Source organism: Tiliqua scincoides, chromosome 4 (assembly GCF_035046505.1).
Source record: "Tiliqua scincoides isolate rTilSci1 chromosome 4, rTilSci1.hap2, whole genome shotgun sequence".
Taxonomy (NCBI): domain Eukaryota; kingdom Metazoa; phylum Chordata; class Lepidosauria; order Squamata; family Scincidae; genus Tiliqua; species Tiliqua scincoides.
Genome location: NC_089824.1, coordinates 162,457,014 through 162,475,271, shown reverse-complemented (window position 1 = coordinate 162,475,271; position 18,258 = coordinate 162,457,014). Strand labels below are relative to the sequence as shown.

General features: G+C 42.5%; 1 protein-coding gene across 3 annotated transcripts in view; it reads right to left on the bottom strand.

Moving 5' to 3' along the window:
• Nucleotides 1-18,258, bottom strand: part of PIK3R3 (phosphoinositide-3-kinase regulatory subunit 3) — a 316,724-nt gene that overhangs the window by 44,104 nt on the left and 254,362 nt on the right. The window contains exon 1 of one of the 3 annotated variants that reach the window (XM_066622781.1): nucleotides 9,799-10,056. The exons of 1 other annotated variant lie outside the window; for it this stretch is intronic. In XM_066622781.1, the coding sequence (XP_066478878.1) occupies nucleotides 9,799-9,904 (106 nt within the window). In that variant the 5' untranslated portion in view covers nucleotides 9,905-10,056. Of the gene's footprint in view, nucleotides 1-9,798; nucleotides 10,057-18,258 lie in introns of those variants that run through there. One more of the 3 variants, XM_066622780.1, reaches the window with a different exon arrangement.

Genomic DNA, 18,258 nt, shown 5'->3' with positions numbered 1-18,258 from the left:
CCCACTGGATCAGGCCATAGGCCCATCTAGTCCAGCTTCCTGTATCTCACAGCGGCCCACCAAATGCCCCAGGGAACACACCAGATACCCATTTTGGGGGTAACTGAGGTGAAGAGTTGTAAAGGGGAGCCATGGCCAATGGCTACAAGGATCAGAGGAGCTACGAGCCGGAAAAGTTCGAGAGCCACTGTCTTACACAGTTGCAATAGCTATCTTATGGTGAACTTAAGCAGCCATGATACCACAGTTGGCAACAGCCAACTCACTCACACTAAAAGTTTCTTCATATAGTATCCATTAAGAGTGTACACCATCCCACTTGAAGCAACTACAAATACCTACTTCACCACATACACATTCTGCACATCATACTAGGGATCTGTGGGCAGCTGTCACTCTTTGCCATGTGTATATGTGGTTGAACAGATGCACACAGCTACCGCAAACTCAACAGTGTACATAAAATGTTCACTTTGCACACTAAAGACTGCAACCTATGACTTTAGAATGCATTCTCTAGTATGGTATATGCACCTATTTTATTAGTCTTCATAAAGTAGTTCAACCCAATGGATTTTAGGGACTTTAGCAAAAAAAGGCCATAATGCAATTTTATTGTTGGGCATTTTACTGGTTTTATTTTCTGCTATATTGTTTGGAAATCTCCAGAAAACTTAATTTTAAGCTAGTAAGCTCACCTTAAGCTTAGTGAAGTAAGGCAAGGCACAGCATGGCACAACTAACAAACTTGTGAAGTGGCCCTTATTGATTTAATACTTTGTTTTAGAAAGTCATGTGTTTATGAATGTTGTGGTTAAGAAGCTGCATAATACTCAGCTCTCATTACTACGAGTATAACCCCAAACAGTACTATTTACCCACTTCAGTGTTGCCATTTGGAACCAGGAAGGTAACAAGAGAATCCAAGCAGACCTATCAGTTTGTCACTTCTTAAAAGGAAAATTATATCGCTTCCCCTTTTCAACTTTTAAAGCACAAGCCATATGGAACTCAATAAAGAGACAAAAATATTCACTTTGGCTGGATTGTACAAATGCAAAAGTATACATCTGTTTAAAATCAACTGCACACTGATGTACAAGGAATAGATCATATGCATCAGTTGCACAACTGATGTGCTACTGAGCCAGGAGGCCTGCAATGCAGCACAGAGATTGCTACTGCAATTGCAGTCCCCAGCATGTACATGATTGCAGAACAGTGTCAGAGATGAGCTGTCCCACGCTACAATGTCCCCAATTTGAAAAGTACCCAATAACCCTTCCATCCACTTCTGCTTCCTCAGGCATTATCAAAGTGAGCCCAGAAAATCCTTTTAAACCTCAAGAAACAGGAATGATGGAGTTAGGTGCTGATCAGAACATGCCTCCATATCATCTCTATCAACATGTTATTAGGAAACTCATGTGATTTGAAAATCTGAAACTTATGCTTTTGTCTCCGTATCATACAATTCTTTCCACAACATAAACATATATCTCACTCATTCATTCAACTGTTAAATAGATACAACAGGGAACATTTTAAAGTACTTTCCCTTTATAATTCATAAATTTCAAGCAGGATCTGATAGCCTCCTCTACAGTACTAACACTCTGTATCCCAAAGCACTAAGGGACACAGACCAACTTCCCTTGCCTCCAGATGGTCAACTAGCAGTCCACAGCCAACATTTGGTTTATGAAATAGCTCTTGAAGGTCTTTATAAAAAGGTTTGCACTCCCTAGTTATCTTGATGCTCAGTGGGAAAGCTCTGTGCTCAAAATTTTCACCTACACATCAGCCATGATACCAGTGATTCATTGCACGACCCTGCAGCAGTAGCTCCCCTGATGCAAGGAAATCAATCACTCACATATCCTAAGCCAACAGCCCCAGCCTTACTAAGCATTAATATCCCACAGCCAATGGGTACAAAACATACAGCCCTATAAGTTTAAGATACTGGTCATTTTGTGGTCTAAAAGAGGCAGGTAAAACAGCTAACAAGACAACCCATGCCAGAAGTCCATGTGCTAAACTTGTTTTCGAATCAACAACAATTCAGATAGCCCAAATAAATCATTCATGCAAGGCTAAAAAAAAATGCTCTAGAATCCTCACACCAAATATGACATACTCCTGAGAATGAAAGAAACCCCATTTACAACACATCTGAAAGAATTTTTCTTGACCTTGTACTACATCCCGCATTCCTACCCTCCTGTATTGCTTCTCTAGTATCCACTGCCTCTTTTCCCTTGCAACAGTATTCTCCCAGAAAAAGCTTTTATGCTACGTCTTCAAGTTTGTTGGATAAATAAAAACACTGCATGAAGGCTGCCTGCGCACATATACTTTTTGTATTTCTTTTTCTACTCGTGGTAATTTCAGTGTTAGTTTTTTGCTTTCATAAGCAAATGTGCAGCTTCTACATGTAAGTGTTTGTACATTCTGTCCCTGGAAAAAGCCTTCACCATTAAGAGGGAAACTGATCAGTGGAAAATGCAGAAGGAAGGTCCTCAGTTGTAGATATGCTTGGATTGCCCTGCAACAGCATTGCATCAGGCAATGCTGGTGCAAAGCACATACTTTCAACTAAAGTCATGCAGGTCTTTAATAAAATTGTGATGTAAAAATGTGGCCTTCTGCTCTAAAACTCTGTGTTTTGGTGATTGAAAGAAGATGCTACTATAGTAAGTGATTTATACTATCTGCCAGCTAAACATGGGAAGTTATTGTACAGAGATTAAACAAACTAGGTGTGCCTAGTCAGGATTAATTTTAGCAGATTTTTGATGGATGGGTCACCTGGCAGTTCCATATGAACTCCACTGACTAGACACCTCCCTACTACTACTATTTGTATTGCCTCCTACATAACTGAGACCATGGACAAACATGCAAGAAATAGCTGAACCTCAAGCCTCCAGAGCCAATCCTGTTCCAACCCCTGAGCAAAGATACACCTAGGACAGGGCTTTCAAACTGGGGCATTGTGACGCCACAGCCTGTGCGCCCTGGTCACTTTCACCTTAAGGGGCAGGGCAGCCTGGAGGCAGGGAGGAGGGTTTCACTTCTGAAAGTAGAACGATCCCACCCCGCCTCTGCTAAAGCAGAATCGGAGCGTGATCACTCCACTTTCACTTCTGAAGCTGCAGGGAGTCCTACAGAAGGGCTCGCAGGGCTCCCTGCACCCCCGGGTGGCTGCAGGAGGCTCAGGTACATGCAGCCAAGCCCCTACAGCCCTCCTGAGCAGTGCGATCCTGGGGATCGCACCGCTGACTTCCCCCTGCCCCTGCTGCCTCCCCCTGTCCCCGCAAGAACTCTCCAAGAGAGTTTGAAAACTGCTGACCTAGGACTATGTAAGGTGTGAGAAAGTAGAACTGGGCACAGCTGCAGTGGGTTTCTTTTTAAAAAAGTGATGGAACTCAGCTACACCAAAGGGATTCCTTCTCAGTTCTTGACACCATGGTATATAGCCAGTCAGTCTATTTGGCTTGAGTGTTTGAGAATCCAACTCCAATTAGTTTGTGGATGGAGCACTGAGTATTTCTATGAAGGGAACTACACTATCACTAGGCAGCTTTCTAGAAGTTTATTTATATGCACCCTCAGTACCTGCAGCAAACCACTGGGATTGCTTGTTGCCCTATCATCCTGGGAGCATTGTGGAATTGGAGCTCTGATCATTACAACCAATTGTTGTAATGGGGGAGGGGCAGGGAGAAGAAGACAGGGAGAGCTCTGTTTTCCTTCAGAACTTTTTGTCTAGTCTATTAACAGAGCCAGTTTAATGTAGGGAAAGAGTATGGCTTTACATTTCTAGGTACAAAAATGCACATGAAAAGTATCAGATGAAAAATCACACATGTCTTTTACATTTGCATTCAGCTTTTATGGCCAAGTGTAGCTTCCCAGTGCAAGACCACCTAATTTCATGCATTGCACAAATTCTCCTAACACAAAAGTGTTTTCCATAGAGAAAAACTGGAAAACCAGAAGCAGCCTTTAGCACCTACACAATGAAGGCAAGGAGACAGTTTCAAACTTTTAGTAGTCCATTCAAGAAACTCAGTCCTGCGATTCAGTGGACAGTTCAAAAAGCTTTAGTGAAGTCAAGGTGCTTTATAAGGGCCCACTTGAAAGCCTAATTCAACAAGAGTTTAATCCACTAATGCAAGATTTGCTACTAGAGCAATTCAAGTTAAATAAATTTTGCCCTCAGCTTCCACTGAGAGCATTACGAAGTCTAAATTTTTCAGTATATAATGTGTTAGTGAAAAAACATAATTTAAATAGCTTATCAACTATACTTTCAGGAGATTAGAACGCCTCTCTGCTACATTTTGAAACAATGGATATCTGTCAAGTGAACGCCTCTACTCATTTCACACAGCAAATTACTGCATGTTTGTTGGGACTGTAGACCCATCACATCTTTGTAGGCAGGTGTGCAGAGAGGATTAAGTGCCTGCATAAGTTTTTATTGAAGAGCCCAATCCTATCCCTCACCCCACCCAGCATCAGCTGTGTATTTGCACAGCCAGTGCTGGGTGTTGTAAAAGTGCCATAAAGTACTTTCCCACCAGAGGGGGAGAGTCAGCGCTAGGAGAGAGGGCGGTGCCAGCTGGTGCTGAACCTCAGTGTAGGGATGACACAAAACTGGAGTGGTAGCTGGTGAGTATCCCTGGCGGGGAGACTTTTTGGAGTGGGGGGAGGGAAGTCAGAACTGGGCAGAGGGAGGGCCAGCAGGTGAATCGGACCTGGGTGGGGGGCAGGGACAGTGGCAGAGGCTGCCAACAAATGTTATGCCCCCTCCCAAGCTGAGCCACTCAACCCAGGCCTCCTTGGTTCTGCACCTGCTAAATAGCAGATGCAGATCATAAGACACCTATTGGTGCCAGTGTGGCTCTACCTGGGGTAAGGGAACAAATGCTACCAAATGTTCCCTTACCGCAAGGAGACTCCAGTGGCTTCTCTGCCCCACAGGATTCAGCGGCAGTCATTTTGGCACCGCTGTACCTTGCGGCCCCAGGATAGTTTAGGATTGCGCTGCCCACCAGCTTATATAATTCATTGATTACTGTTTTAATGTTTGAGGCACAGTTGACTGCCAAACCATACTCCAGATTTTTTTTCACTACGAAAACACTCAATTTTAGTCAATCCTTGAAGAAATGCAAAAATATAACTTAAAATGAGAACAAGCTAAGTCACTCTGAACCAACACAGTGTACCAATTTTTGCTGCATCTTTACAAAGATTTTCCTTTCAGAACTTGTGATCACTACAGAACTACTGTTTTAAAACTTAACACTATAGTTTGAAGTTAATTTGCTACAAAGCCTGAACTGCTAGTTGCATAACTTAGGGAACACTGTATGTTAAATGCCAATCCCAACACTCCTAAGCAACACAACAGTTTCTTCAATAGAAGCACTGAAAATTGTGGCTGTTAATAATTGATAAGAACTTTCAAAATATTGTTAACTACAGTTAGATTATATGTTATTGTTATAGATTGGCATTACTAACTGCAAATTTTATAAAGTCAGTAAAAACATTGTCTGCACATTTTGACATACTCTATACCAGCTATTTTCAACCACTGTGCCATGGAACACTGGTGTGCTGCGAATGGTCTGCAGGTGTGGTGTGGGAGTTTGAGGGAGGGTCATTTATTAATAGGTCCATTGGGGATGTGAGCCCCCACCAACAGCATGGTGTGCCTTGTCAATTGTCAAAAAGCTGTTGGTGTGCCTTGACAATTTTAGCGCCTTGTCAGTGTGCCGTGAGATGAAAAAGATTGAAAATGGCTGCTCTATACATTCTTATGTATAATGGCTGATAGATTTCCAATCTTCTCAACTACAAGCTACTGAACATTCAACCATTGTTCCTCATTACCACTATAGATGATGTAATCTACTTGGTCTACTGATGTGAACAGCCACAAACCACATTAATAATGCCAACACATTATGCCAGTGATTTGTTTTATTAAATGCAACCAAGAAGGGATGTTCCTCACAGTCTAGCAGTTTTCCCTTTTTAATATATACAACATAATCTGTGGGTTTAGGATCTTCCCAGAGAACCATGGTATGAATCCGTTGAATTAGGTGGTAGAAAAATGTGACAGTACATTGGAAAACATCCAGAGATAGTGTTCAGTTATGCCTGAACGTCCCTAATTATCTTCCTATTTTTTATATATAATTATTACAAGACGAAATGCATATCTAATAATTCAGAAAAAGATTTGCCTTTTGACCATCATACTTGGAACCAGCCAGCCCTCTTCTTCAGAGCCAATGCTTTTTATAGTATGTTACCAGGTACTTGGTATTGTCATTTCTAAACCTATGTATTACAGTGGGAGGGCACAAGATTTTTTTTCTCCTTTATGATATAATGGAATACTTAGATAAGTGAAGACTAGAACCTTATACCTATAACACCATTACAGAACCAATATGTCAGATAAGTTGAAAATCAGACTGTCATTCTCTAACTATGAATGTTATCAGTCCATTGAAGCTACTCTAGACTGAATCTTAATCATCATCAAGATGGACTGCATTAATTAATTGTGCATATCAATAAGTTCATAAAAACATCCCACTTTGGAGAAGGGACAATCCCTCCTAAAAGAACATCCTGAAAATAACATGTATCAATTTAGTGCTACGTAAACTTTCTGCAAGAAATGTAGTCAAGCTCACCTATACAAAAGAATCAAAGTCCATTAATTGGATTTTTAAAAGATTTAACCTATGTCCTTGTGGATCTACGTTATCTAAAACAGGGATCTTAAAATTCTTGGAAGTAACCACAGTAAATATTTCCAAAACATTTTTGTATGATGTTAGATTTGATTTCAATTAGTCACACCTGCCTAATAATTCTGACCAGGTAAGAGTTACCCATACAGTTTGTTGGGTCTTACATTACCTTTCAAGGAATTACCAATGCGTTATCCAGAACAAACTCCACAACCTACATAAGAAGTTGAGTGCCTGGTAACAGCTCCCTTAAGTTCTCAATAGCAGGGTGTAAAGTTCCCATCCAGGTCAGGTTGTGTGGGAAGTCCCGAGGAGGACATTCCACCATAACTCTCAAATACGTTTCTGGCTCAAACTACAACAGAACAGAAGATTCAGCAGTTTTATAACTTCTCCATAAGTTTGTCTGGTGAACTTTACTCTTCAGTAGAAACCTCCATAACCACTGTAGCATCCTTATGAAAACAACTCCGAAGGCTCTAAATACTCACAAAATGCAAGTCTTGTGAAACCATGTTAAAATACAGTACACTTGAATATCTAAACCGAAATAGATAGATTGCATTGAAGTTTTCTACTAGGTAAGGTGAGCAGCTCAGAAAGGCAGTTACGTATACAATTTTGCATGGGTGGCTGGCAGTCTGTCACTCTAGATATAGATATATCTATATATACACTATCTCCAATATTGACTATATAGTATATAGTATTTTGACCATCTACAAGATCACTGTAGCAAATATCAACATTAATTTTTTGTGATGGGTCAAGTTTCCAGCCCTCATGGTTGTGGAGAACAGACAGAAATTAACTGTCTGTTGAAGACTCAGAAAAGTGAGTAGGGATAAGCACAGCACTAGTGCTTTATATACTTTCTTCTCTTTAGCATTAGCTTTGCTCAGCTTCCACTATCTACTTAATATTCATGTTAAAGTACTCTCCTTTTACTTTCTACCATCCATGTCTTTATCAAACAGTATAAATCCTTGAAAAAAAATCTTAATATTGAATGGAGACGTGCAGCTATGCAAAACAGATCCATGCAATTTTATTTCATTTGCATAATTTATTCTGAGCACAGAATTTTATTTATTCTTTGGACCACAGAAAGTACATAGTCCTGAGGTGTATTTCAGTTTTCATCACACAAAAACTGAAAAATATAATTGCAAAGTTTATTTATGAATTCATTTCCTTTGTTGGATAACTAGAATATACACTACTAGTAATACTTTATGTACGTTTAAGTACCAGGTTACCAAAGGGATGTACTCATATTCAAAAAGTGAACATTTAACAAAGGTTGATGGGAATTGGGTTTAACTACCAAAAGCTGGATTTTAAATAAAAATTCAACAGTTACACAAGAGACAGAGCCTGCTTTGGCCTGACCTTGCAAGCCCAGTTACCAATTTTGGTAACCATATTTTACCACTACCCTCACACTCTAGAGATTCAAAGAAAAAAAATTATAGCCACTGGAGGGAAGTTCATTATATTTAGTTTAGATATAAAATGGGAATATGGTGGTAGTTCTCAACTATTTATAAGACTATCCTAAAAGACAGTAATAAAGACAGTGCCCGCAATAAACCAACTGAACTTCAAATAATTGTTTATGTTGCAGTTTTTTCCCCAAAGTCAGTTCATGTCAGAAAATACATTCAATAGGTTTTCAGCAATAAGTTTTCTTAAGAGATTATAGAATGCCTCTCTCTGGAGATGCAAAGGAAGCACAAATGAACATCACAGGATGAGGGGTATTTAAGAAATTATGCTAATGCATCTGGTTGGGCTGAATGATATCTGAGGTTACTCTTACCTCTGATTCAGTTTTCATAGCCTTAAATACCTACAGTCACAAAAAGTTAAATATTTGCATGATGAGAACTTTGAAGAACAGTTTTCTTTAATTTCGTTTCTGAACTGTTCTCAGTGTTATGTTTTCAGATCTGAACTTTCAAATCTAGTTTAACCAAATACAATTGTCTTTTGCATATTGAAGCTATCATTATCTATTTTAAGGACCACAAGCCTGAAGCAATTTCAAAGACTCACAACCATAATTCTAATAAGACTGATGGCAAATGGATTGCGCCTCCTCCACTGATTCAACTAACCTCTGGCTTTTCTCACATCCCATTTCTCCCCAGACACAAAAGAAATACGATGCCAGAGTAAAGTAGGAACAATTCTTCTCGTGCACTAGAAATAATATATACCTTTATTAAAGCTTATATTGGACTTGAACGTATCTTGAATATTAAGTTACAAGCCAATGCATACTTAATAGGCAAGTAAGCCCCACTGAACTCAATGAGACTTACTTTTGAGAAAATGTGCACAGAATCGGTCTTGAAAGTCATTGCAAACCCAACAGCTAAACAGTCTTAAGCATTGCATATTAACTAAATATGTATGCTCAGCAACGGATGCATAAGTTAGGTGGAAAGGGTGTGTGTGGAATATGAATGTAGATGAACATTTAGTAGAACTTTCAACAATAGGAGGCAGAGAAAGAAACGTCCTCCAAATTTTGCAGTTGCAAAAACAGGTAGTAGCAGCTCTTACAAAAAAAAAAAGAGATAAATCTGAAAACGTTTCTTGCTTAATAGACAATAGAACTTAGCAAGTTTAGGCAACTCTGTTTTAAGTACAGCCCTTTTCTGTGCCTCTTCTCTCGACACAGAAACGAGAGAGAGAAGAGTCACAGCCCAATCCTAAACGGGTCTACCCCAAAGTAAGTCCCATTATGTTCAACAGGGCTTGCTCCCAGGAAAGTGCACACAGGATTTTAGCTTCAATCTGTCTTATTGGGGGGAGGGGAGGTGAACAATAAACTTTTAACACTGATTCCTGACACAGTGGTGTTGTTATCAACCACCAGACACTGTAGCACTACCCAGGGTTCAAATCTTTTTTTACCCCTTTTCTGCCCAACGTTGCATATACGCAACAGGGGATCAAAGGTGGGCTTCAAACCTGAGTATGTCTTGTGTTTTGACCTTACCTGGAGGGTCCATTTCGATATAGAATATCAACTCGGTGGAGTAGGGCATCATCACCTCCCTCCAATCCGTGTCCTCGCGATCCATATCCCACACTGTATTGTACATGGTGACGAGCAGAGGCAGAGAGCCAGTTTCTGGGATCCCCTCTTTCTTTCTTTTCTTAAAAGAAGATCACTGGAGTGCCACAGAATAGCAGAGCCCAGTCTGCTCCCATAGCATCGATTCCCCCCCCCCCAAAAAAAAAAAGCAAAGGGGAGAAACTTTTTTGCCTGGAGAATAGCTGGCTGGCTGGTTTCCTCTCCAGGAAAACCACTCCCCTCTCAGGAAGCAGCAGCAATGCTTTGACTTGGCTTCTCTTGCTTCTTGGAAAAGGAGGGGGGGGAAGGAGCCACCACTACTTCCAGTCTCCTCAGACCCCAAGCCCAAAGGAGGAGTGGAGGAAGGGAGGTAGCAGTCTCTGAGGAGAGTGCGCCTGCTTGCTGGCAGCGGGAGATATCTCTTTGAAGGGAACGTTCTGAGGCAGTTGGACAATGTATGTCTGGGGGGCAAGGGGGGCTGGGTTCAAATAATCCTCCTGGTTGGCCGTTGGGCGCAGCCGTTGAGGGCACCGTCTCCCTTGTCGGGCAGCTCAGAGCACCGTCCCCTGCACGGCCACGCAGGAGCGAGCCCTATTGTCTTCGGCGGGGGAAAGAGGGTGCCTCAGCGAGCTCGTCGCCACCGCCGCTCCAGCGGCGTTGCTGCCCGGCGCCCGCAGCTTGCAGGCAATGGCAGCTCCCAGTCGGCCCCCGTGTGCGCTGCCCGGTGCTCTGCTGCTGCTGCTGCTGCTGCTCCTCCTCCCAACCCCACACGGTTTCATTTTAAAGAGGCTCTGAGGGCCCCAACCGTCACCAACCGCTTCTATGCCGGGGATTAAGCCACGCCCACTGGAGGGGCAGGGCTGGGGAGGGGGAGAGAGAAGCCCCGCCCCCGCCCGTCGCTTAACCCTCTCGGGTGCGGGCTGGTGTGCTGCGCTGAATGGGAATGCTGTTCACCCCACCAACACCACCAGCAGCACCTACAGTGCTTTACCTACTACCTGAGCATGCAGAAGCTGTGGGTCGGATAAGCTCAGCCCCACCTCTGAGTACCCCCTTGCTGCAAGGCTTGCTGCTGAGCACCTTCTCAGAGGGGCTTGCTGCAAATGGTAGTGAGGATGAATGGTGGGAGAGCCCTATGATGTAGTTAGTTAGACCTCTCCAGCTGGAGTAGCAGGGGATGGATCCCCCCCACCATGCACTGCACACTGTGGATGTAGTAGACCCAGAGCCCAGAGAGAGAGAGAGAGATCTGACAGCAGCAGACCATGCAGGGACAGGACAACCCCCCCCCCCCAAACATTTTCCTTTCCCTCCCATACAGCCCACAGAAGATGATGCAAAAGAAAGTATGTACTTCCCTGCCGACATGACTGCTAATGCACTGGAAAGTAAGTGGTATGTTACCTTTGACTGACCACATACTTCCTACCTGTTTTGTTTCTCTGTGTGCTGAGACTGTGGAGATTTATAGGACTCTGTTGTGCAGCTTGATCTTGTGTTACTTCTGAGTAGCGAGCAGGGAGAGACGAGCAGACTCTCCAGCAGAATATGCATGATGTTGTGTGGTGTGTTAATGCATTAGTACATTTGTTCAGTGTGACTTTGAGTATGTCTATAACTATGACTGCAGCAACAATCAAACAACAATTCCAGGGAGTCCAATGATTCTGTGGGGTGCAGAGACCCCAGATGTGTGTACATGATCTGGTATATGGACAGCTCTCTGAATATGCACAAATACCATGGTTGTGGGAATGAGATATGGTTGTCCAGGCTGGACATCAACATCATAGCTTACAGTTCTTGTACCCAAGATGTAATAAATTTGTTCATCTGTACTGAAGCAAGGAATTGGTGCATTCTCTCCTGGTCCTGCACAGCAGTCCAGGTGCACACTAAATCCCACTCTATATGCTTGAGTGCTTTTGGATGGGAGGGAAACTAAAAATGGACTTGTGCATATTCATATAATCCTGATTTTAATGCATTTACAGTGAAAGAAGGCTTTAAAACATTTTTGGATTATTTTTGTTTTAAGGCAGTTTTTTTCCTCCAATCTATCTGTGTCCTCTACATGGAAGTGGTTAGGAAAGAATGCATGCTGCTCACCATTAAGTGTGATTTAATATGTACATTCCTTATACAGAAATAAATTCAGGTACTTCAGAGTTACCCTATTAAAGTTAGTGAGATTGCTAAATATGTAGTTTACAGCATCTGTGTCTGCATGTGCTGGATGTGTTGTGATTTTCTCTGTGCATATAATGTGATTCAGCTGAGCGACAGCGTTAAAGTTTGTGATAGTGCAACCCAATCCTATGCAGGTTTGCTCAAAAACAAATCCCATTTTGCTCACTGGGGTTTACTCCCAAGTAAGGAGTCACAGGATTTGCCACCCATGCACACTGGAGTATAAAGTGCAAGGTGCATATGCTCATTGTGACCCAGTTAGGATAGGGTCAGCTCCTATATGTGAAGTCTGAAAGAACCTGGATCTCAAGCCCACCACAGCCAAATCCTGATATTGAAGCGCCACTTTGCACTCCTGTCACTGTTACTTCCTCCCTAATTATGTAAAAACTAGCATTTTCACTTCATCATAGTTGGTAGTTGCTGATAGAGATTGCTTTAAAGTGATATTTGTCATTAATACCAAGCCATGCAGGATTGTGGACCTTGGTGATAGTGTGCATACATTTATTTTGCTGAATCTTGGTGTGGGGTAAGACACTGCAGCTAACTTCTTACTAACCATCTGCAGACATTCTGTGTTAGTGGCTACAGTTTCTAAGTACTAATTGAGTTTTTGCATACTGATAAGCCCCAGTCTCCTCTGTGTACTACTTATGCCAAGATTTGCATGGAGGTTGTGCTCAGCTGACGAGTCTGTTTCAGTTTTGCCTATATGTCAATGGTGATACAGTTTTAGGACAAAGGCTCTGTGCTGGGACCAGCACGTTGCTACCTTTAAAAATTTAACCCACCGAGGCTGCAATCCTATGCACACTTTCCTGAGGGTAAGCCCCACTGAAGACAATGGGACTTACTTCTGAGTAGGCAGTCATAGGATTGCGCTGAGTCTGTTGGCAGGGAGAGTTTATTTAAAGGTGTACGCTTCAAATCCTATACAGGCTTACATGGGAGTAAATTCCACTGAACCCCATGCATCTTACAGCTGAGTTTACACAGTGAGAGCCCATTCCTATGCCTGCCATTGTAGCCAGTGGGGCTTACTCCTGGGTAAGTGTGGATGGGATTGCAGCCTGCGTTTCTTGCTCTGTGCCCGCAGATTTGGAAGTCACTGAGGCTGCCATCTTTCCTGAGAGTAAGATCCATGGACTCTAATGGGACTTACTACTGAATAGACAGGCATCGGCTTGGGCTCTGATTCAAGCTGGCAGGGAGGTGACAAGGCGAGTCCAGGGACTGTGCTTGGCAGACGATCCTGAACTTGCAGTGCTTTGTAGCACAAAAGGTTCTGAGCGCTACTTCGTGCTCTTTTCAACTCTATGCCTGCATTTGCAGCTGTCCTCCCCTGCTTTTAGGGGAAAGTTGCCTATTCCATCCTTGGCCGGCTGCCAAGATGCACGCCAGCTCGGCAGGCGGGAGAAAAGCGTGCGTCTGCGGGGGGGGGGAGGAGGTGGTTGAGGATTAGCGAGCCCAGTTTGCGAGAGCCGCTTTGCTTGTCTTTTGTCTGAGAGAGAAGCGTCGAGCTCGAGGATTGGTCGGGATGCCCTCAGCGCAGCTAGCCAATAGGAAGGCTGCGAAGCCGGCCGGCCGGCGAGGGATTGGTTGGGAGCCCCAGTTACTAAGCGGGATAAAGGAGGAAGGGGGAGGGGAGCGGGGCACGAAAGAGCTTTGCGTTCTCCACCTCCCGTCTTCCTCCCCCCCCCGCTTGACTGAACGGTGTTATTCACAGGAACAATAGCAAGCCAAACGTTATATATAGCGAGGATCGGTGATGGGGTCTCAGTGGCAACTCCTGTCAGTGGCAGAGCGCTTAGGATCTCCCCTCAGCTGTCCCATACAGCCCCCCCCCCACAGGCCCACGCAGCACAGTGTGTGTGACCAGAGAGTAGGGCGCAGTAGAAGTTTTCACACCCTGATTTCAAACCCCTGGTGGACAGGACTGAGGACCTACAGCATCCACTGCTGCTCCCTCAGCCTTCTTCTGGCTTTGGGCCCAGCAGCCCCAGCGCCCGCCGAGAGGTGGAGGCCAGCTGGGACCTCACCCTTCCAACACACCATTCAAGACTTTGGAATGACTGTTCCCAAAAATGAATGAGTTTGGTTCCAGTCGGAAACTCTGTAAGGTGCTGCACGGCTCCGATCTCCTGTTTTCATCACCCAGCTCGGGGGCAAATGTCCCTTTTCGAGACATTTGGGAAGAACTTCAGAACATACGGAGACTGGTCATTCACCATGAAATGAGAGTCAGGAAATATACAGACACTGAGGGACCAGAGAGAGAGAAGCTGGACAAGATTCAGAAATGCAGCTACACATCCTGAAAGGAAGCAGGGAGGGTGTGGGTTCCACACTCCCTAAAACCTGCTGTGTGGGTGTATTAGAATAATCTGAATTGAGGTTTAATCCTGAGACTGTCCGTGCGACCCAACTGCGTTTACACAGAAGTAAGCCCTGCTGTGTTCAGTGAGATTTAGGCTGCAGTTCTATAAACACCTGGGAGTAAAGCCCATTGAATTCAATGGGGCTTCTGAATAGACGTGTAGAATTGCACTGTTACGTCTTAATAAGTGTTAGAATGGCAGCTTCTCTTTTCTCCATTCATGTAGCCTTTAGTCACATATCCTGCCATTTCTTTCCTACACTGAGACATCCAAGGGAACTATAAAACAATAGAAATACCTCATTAAAAAGGAAAACAAAACTACACAGCAAAAAGGGCACACAGAGACAACATAAACAACTAAACTAAATGAAACACATGGCAGAACATTACATTTACAGTAATCTATGCAACACTGAAAGCTAATTGGACCACTTGTGGCAGGGAGTTCCACAAACTGGTGCCACAATAGAGAAGGCTGTTGTGTGTCACCACCAGTCAAGCATCTAATCATTACCACTCGATCCCTAGGGATAAACAGATTCATATAAAGAGAGATTGTCTCTTATGGCCAGACATTAAATGCACAAAAAGGACTGGTGAGGAATGTTTTTTAATTAATTAATTGTGTGTTTGTGTGCATGCACGCAAAACCACAGCAGATGGTAGGGAAGCTTTAGCATCTTCAGGCTTTTTAAACAAAAAAACTGCACAGAAGGGTTCCCACAATTGTAATCCAAACTTGGGTAGAGCAAAGTATTAAAGCCCCCTACCACCCCATCACATTTTTTCTAGGCTTTGTGCATCTCTTGCTATAAAAATACCTTACCTCCCCATTCAGCTTTGTCAAATGTTTAGGCACACGTATTGTGCTTTCCAACAGCCTGATCCTAAACATACTCAGAAGCCCCACTGAGTTCAAGGGAATTTTCTTCCCAGTGAGTATGCTTACGACATACAGTTCTGTATAGACACCTACCAGACTTGTTGCAGCTAACCCCAAAAAACAGGGAATGTGATGCAGGGTCAGGCTGCAAACCGAGATCATTAGATACAGCATAGTCTGCTATGGTTTTTCAATTAGATGTTTGAAATTTCACTATGCTAGTGTAATAGATGGGCCTGAAGAAAGCTCAGTTTCAGAGAGAAAAGAGATAGCTCTTTAAGTAAAAAACATTATTCTAAAAATTTCAAAACAATGACAGGTCATAAGAGCATGGATTAGAAGGGCACATTTACTGTGCTGGTGGTGGAATCAATTTGATGTCAGATGCAGAGAGCTCACAATGAGAGGGCCCAATCCTATTCAACTTTCCAGTACTGATGCGGCTGTGCCACTGGGCACATGCTGCATCCTGCAGTGGGGGGGGGGCAGTCTCTGAGGAATGTAAGGGAATGCATTGCAGCTGCATTGGTGTTGGAAAGTTGCTTTGGGCCCTTTAGACTCATAAATGTAAGGTATGTGCCTGATGATGCATGCAGGCTTCATACAAAAATGGTTATATAAACTTCACAGAAAAACTCATTAGGTTGGTGAAATTTTGATGATTCTTCTGCCCATCTTCAACAACGGTGAAGATGTTAAATGTGTTAACGGTGTTGTTAAATGTGTATCTTTGCTGTGAAATGAACAATCGTGATGTACCCTTCCTACCTGTATCTTGAGACACACAGCTTAATTGAGACATTTTAAAATACATCAGAAAGAGCTCTGAAACAAACAGCTTCCTTAAGTGGGTGTAGTTTATTGCTCTGAAAACAAAATAATTGATAATTTTGCCATCCCTAATTTTTGATAAACATGTTCTACATTTAGATGATATAAAATTCATGACAGTAATTCCAAGCCATTTGTTAAGCAAAGAGCTGCAATAAGTTTTGGTGAATGCAGAAAGTGAATAAAAATGGTGTAGAATAATTAGAAGCCTACATTTAGTTTACAGAAGTATGGCAATAGAAAATATGAAGTTTACTCCTATTACCTGAATAATCTCTACAGCAAGTAATTGAAAGAAATATGCTGCTATAGAAAGCAGACTCCTTGAGGGAGAGATCGCTGCATAAAAGCACAGGGCTTTCATTCAAGTCATTCGCTCTAGATAAATTAATTTTATATCCCTATTCACTCTTTGATTAATCCGTGATAGGCAGATAGGCTCTTTCAGATTTTAAGTAAAATTTCTTTGAGACTATTATAACATGTCTCTATTCAGCACCTTCTAACAGAGCTGGTGAATCCCAGAAGGTGTTCATGAGATCACTTAACATTGATTAGATATTCTCCAGCACATGGGTACTGGCAATCAGGGTCTATGTGTGTAACAATCATGTAGCATCCTTATAGTATCCTTTTATGATTCCTTCTACAGTGTTTTGCTGTCATAGCTCTTGTTATAGTAGTTCATCCTTGTCATTGGAAGAAGTTGTTAAACCATAGTTTTGTTCACAGAATCAGATTGGCTATATGCTGGTAAAAGGTTGGATTTCTTTTGCCTTACCAATGCATTCTAATTTGGATACTGGTGACATGGCAGAAACAGGGTCTGCAAATTATTCCAGATCACTTAACCTGGAAAGAAAGTGTGGCCCTGGCAGCATCCTCCCTTACACTTCAGTACGTAGATGTATCAAGACTTTAATTTTGTCAATACATTTGACAAGGTGAGTCAAACAACAAGACTTCTAACAAGTTTAGAATCATTGTTACTGAGAGTATGATGAATATACCTGGATTTCACCCACTCTGGCCCCATCTCAGAAGAGGCTAGTGAATACTTTGGAATTGCCATCATTAGGAGACAGCATGTGGTCTACTGGTTTAAGGATTAAGCTCCTTAACCCCAGAAGGCATTTGATTTATTTTTCCTCAAGAAATTAGTTAACTCTGCTATTAAACAAAATTTATTTTAATTTAAAATATATACTAAATATGGGATCAGTGATATTTCACAGGAAGAAAGTTGAAAATGGGTTAAGATACTATCCTTTGCTCTGAGTCACTTTGACCATGTCATGCTGATCCCCCTTTGTTTGCCCCAGATCCCTGAACTGCATTTAGGGATCCAACTTGTCCAACAGGTCCAACTTGCTGTATCTTTCACTCCGACTCCTCTTAGAGCAGTAAGAGCCTTGTTACCTGTAATACTGAGAAGAGTTTCACCAGTTACATGTTCTTGTCTCTTAAATAATTTGCATATTCAATATCCACTGGTTCAAAGGATTCCTTTCAAAGATATAAAGCAGTGATTCTCACACATTTAGCACTGGGACCCACTTTTTAGAATAAGAATCTGTCAGGACCCACTGGAAGTGACATCATCAAGCAGGAAAATTTTTTGACAATCCTAGGCTGCAATCCTACCCAAATTTACCCAGGAGTAAGTCCCATTTCCTATCATTGTTGAAAGCATATACATACGTAGTAGCTTGTTAAAAGTACAGGTCTGTAACATTTCCCCAAATTCAGTCACATACCATGGGAGCCTCAAGTCTATTATACTAAAAATAAAATATTGAAATGAATGGGGACCCACCTGAAATTAGATATAAAGGGTTCCATGAATGTGTGAATATGGCCTGTAGTGTGCACAGGAGCCATCTGTTGGTACAGTGGCTGCCCGAGTTATGGATGTATCAAGAGGGAGAGTAAAAGGAGGCCTTCAGAAGAGAGGGGAGAAGTTCTGTCTTGTATAGATTGAATTTGAGATGAAGATACATCCAAAAAGAAATGTCAGATAGAGATGTGGGATTGGATGGGGGAAGAAAGGTGGAATAGAAAGGATGAGCTGGATGTAATCAGGGTTCTGATGAGA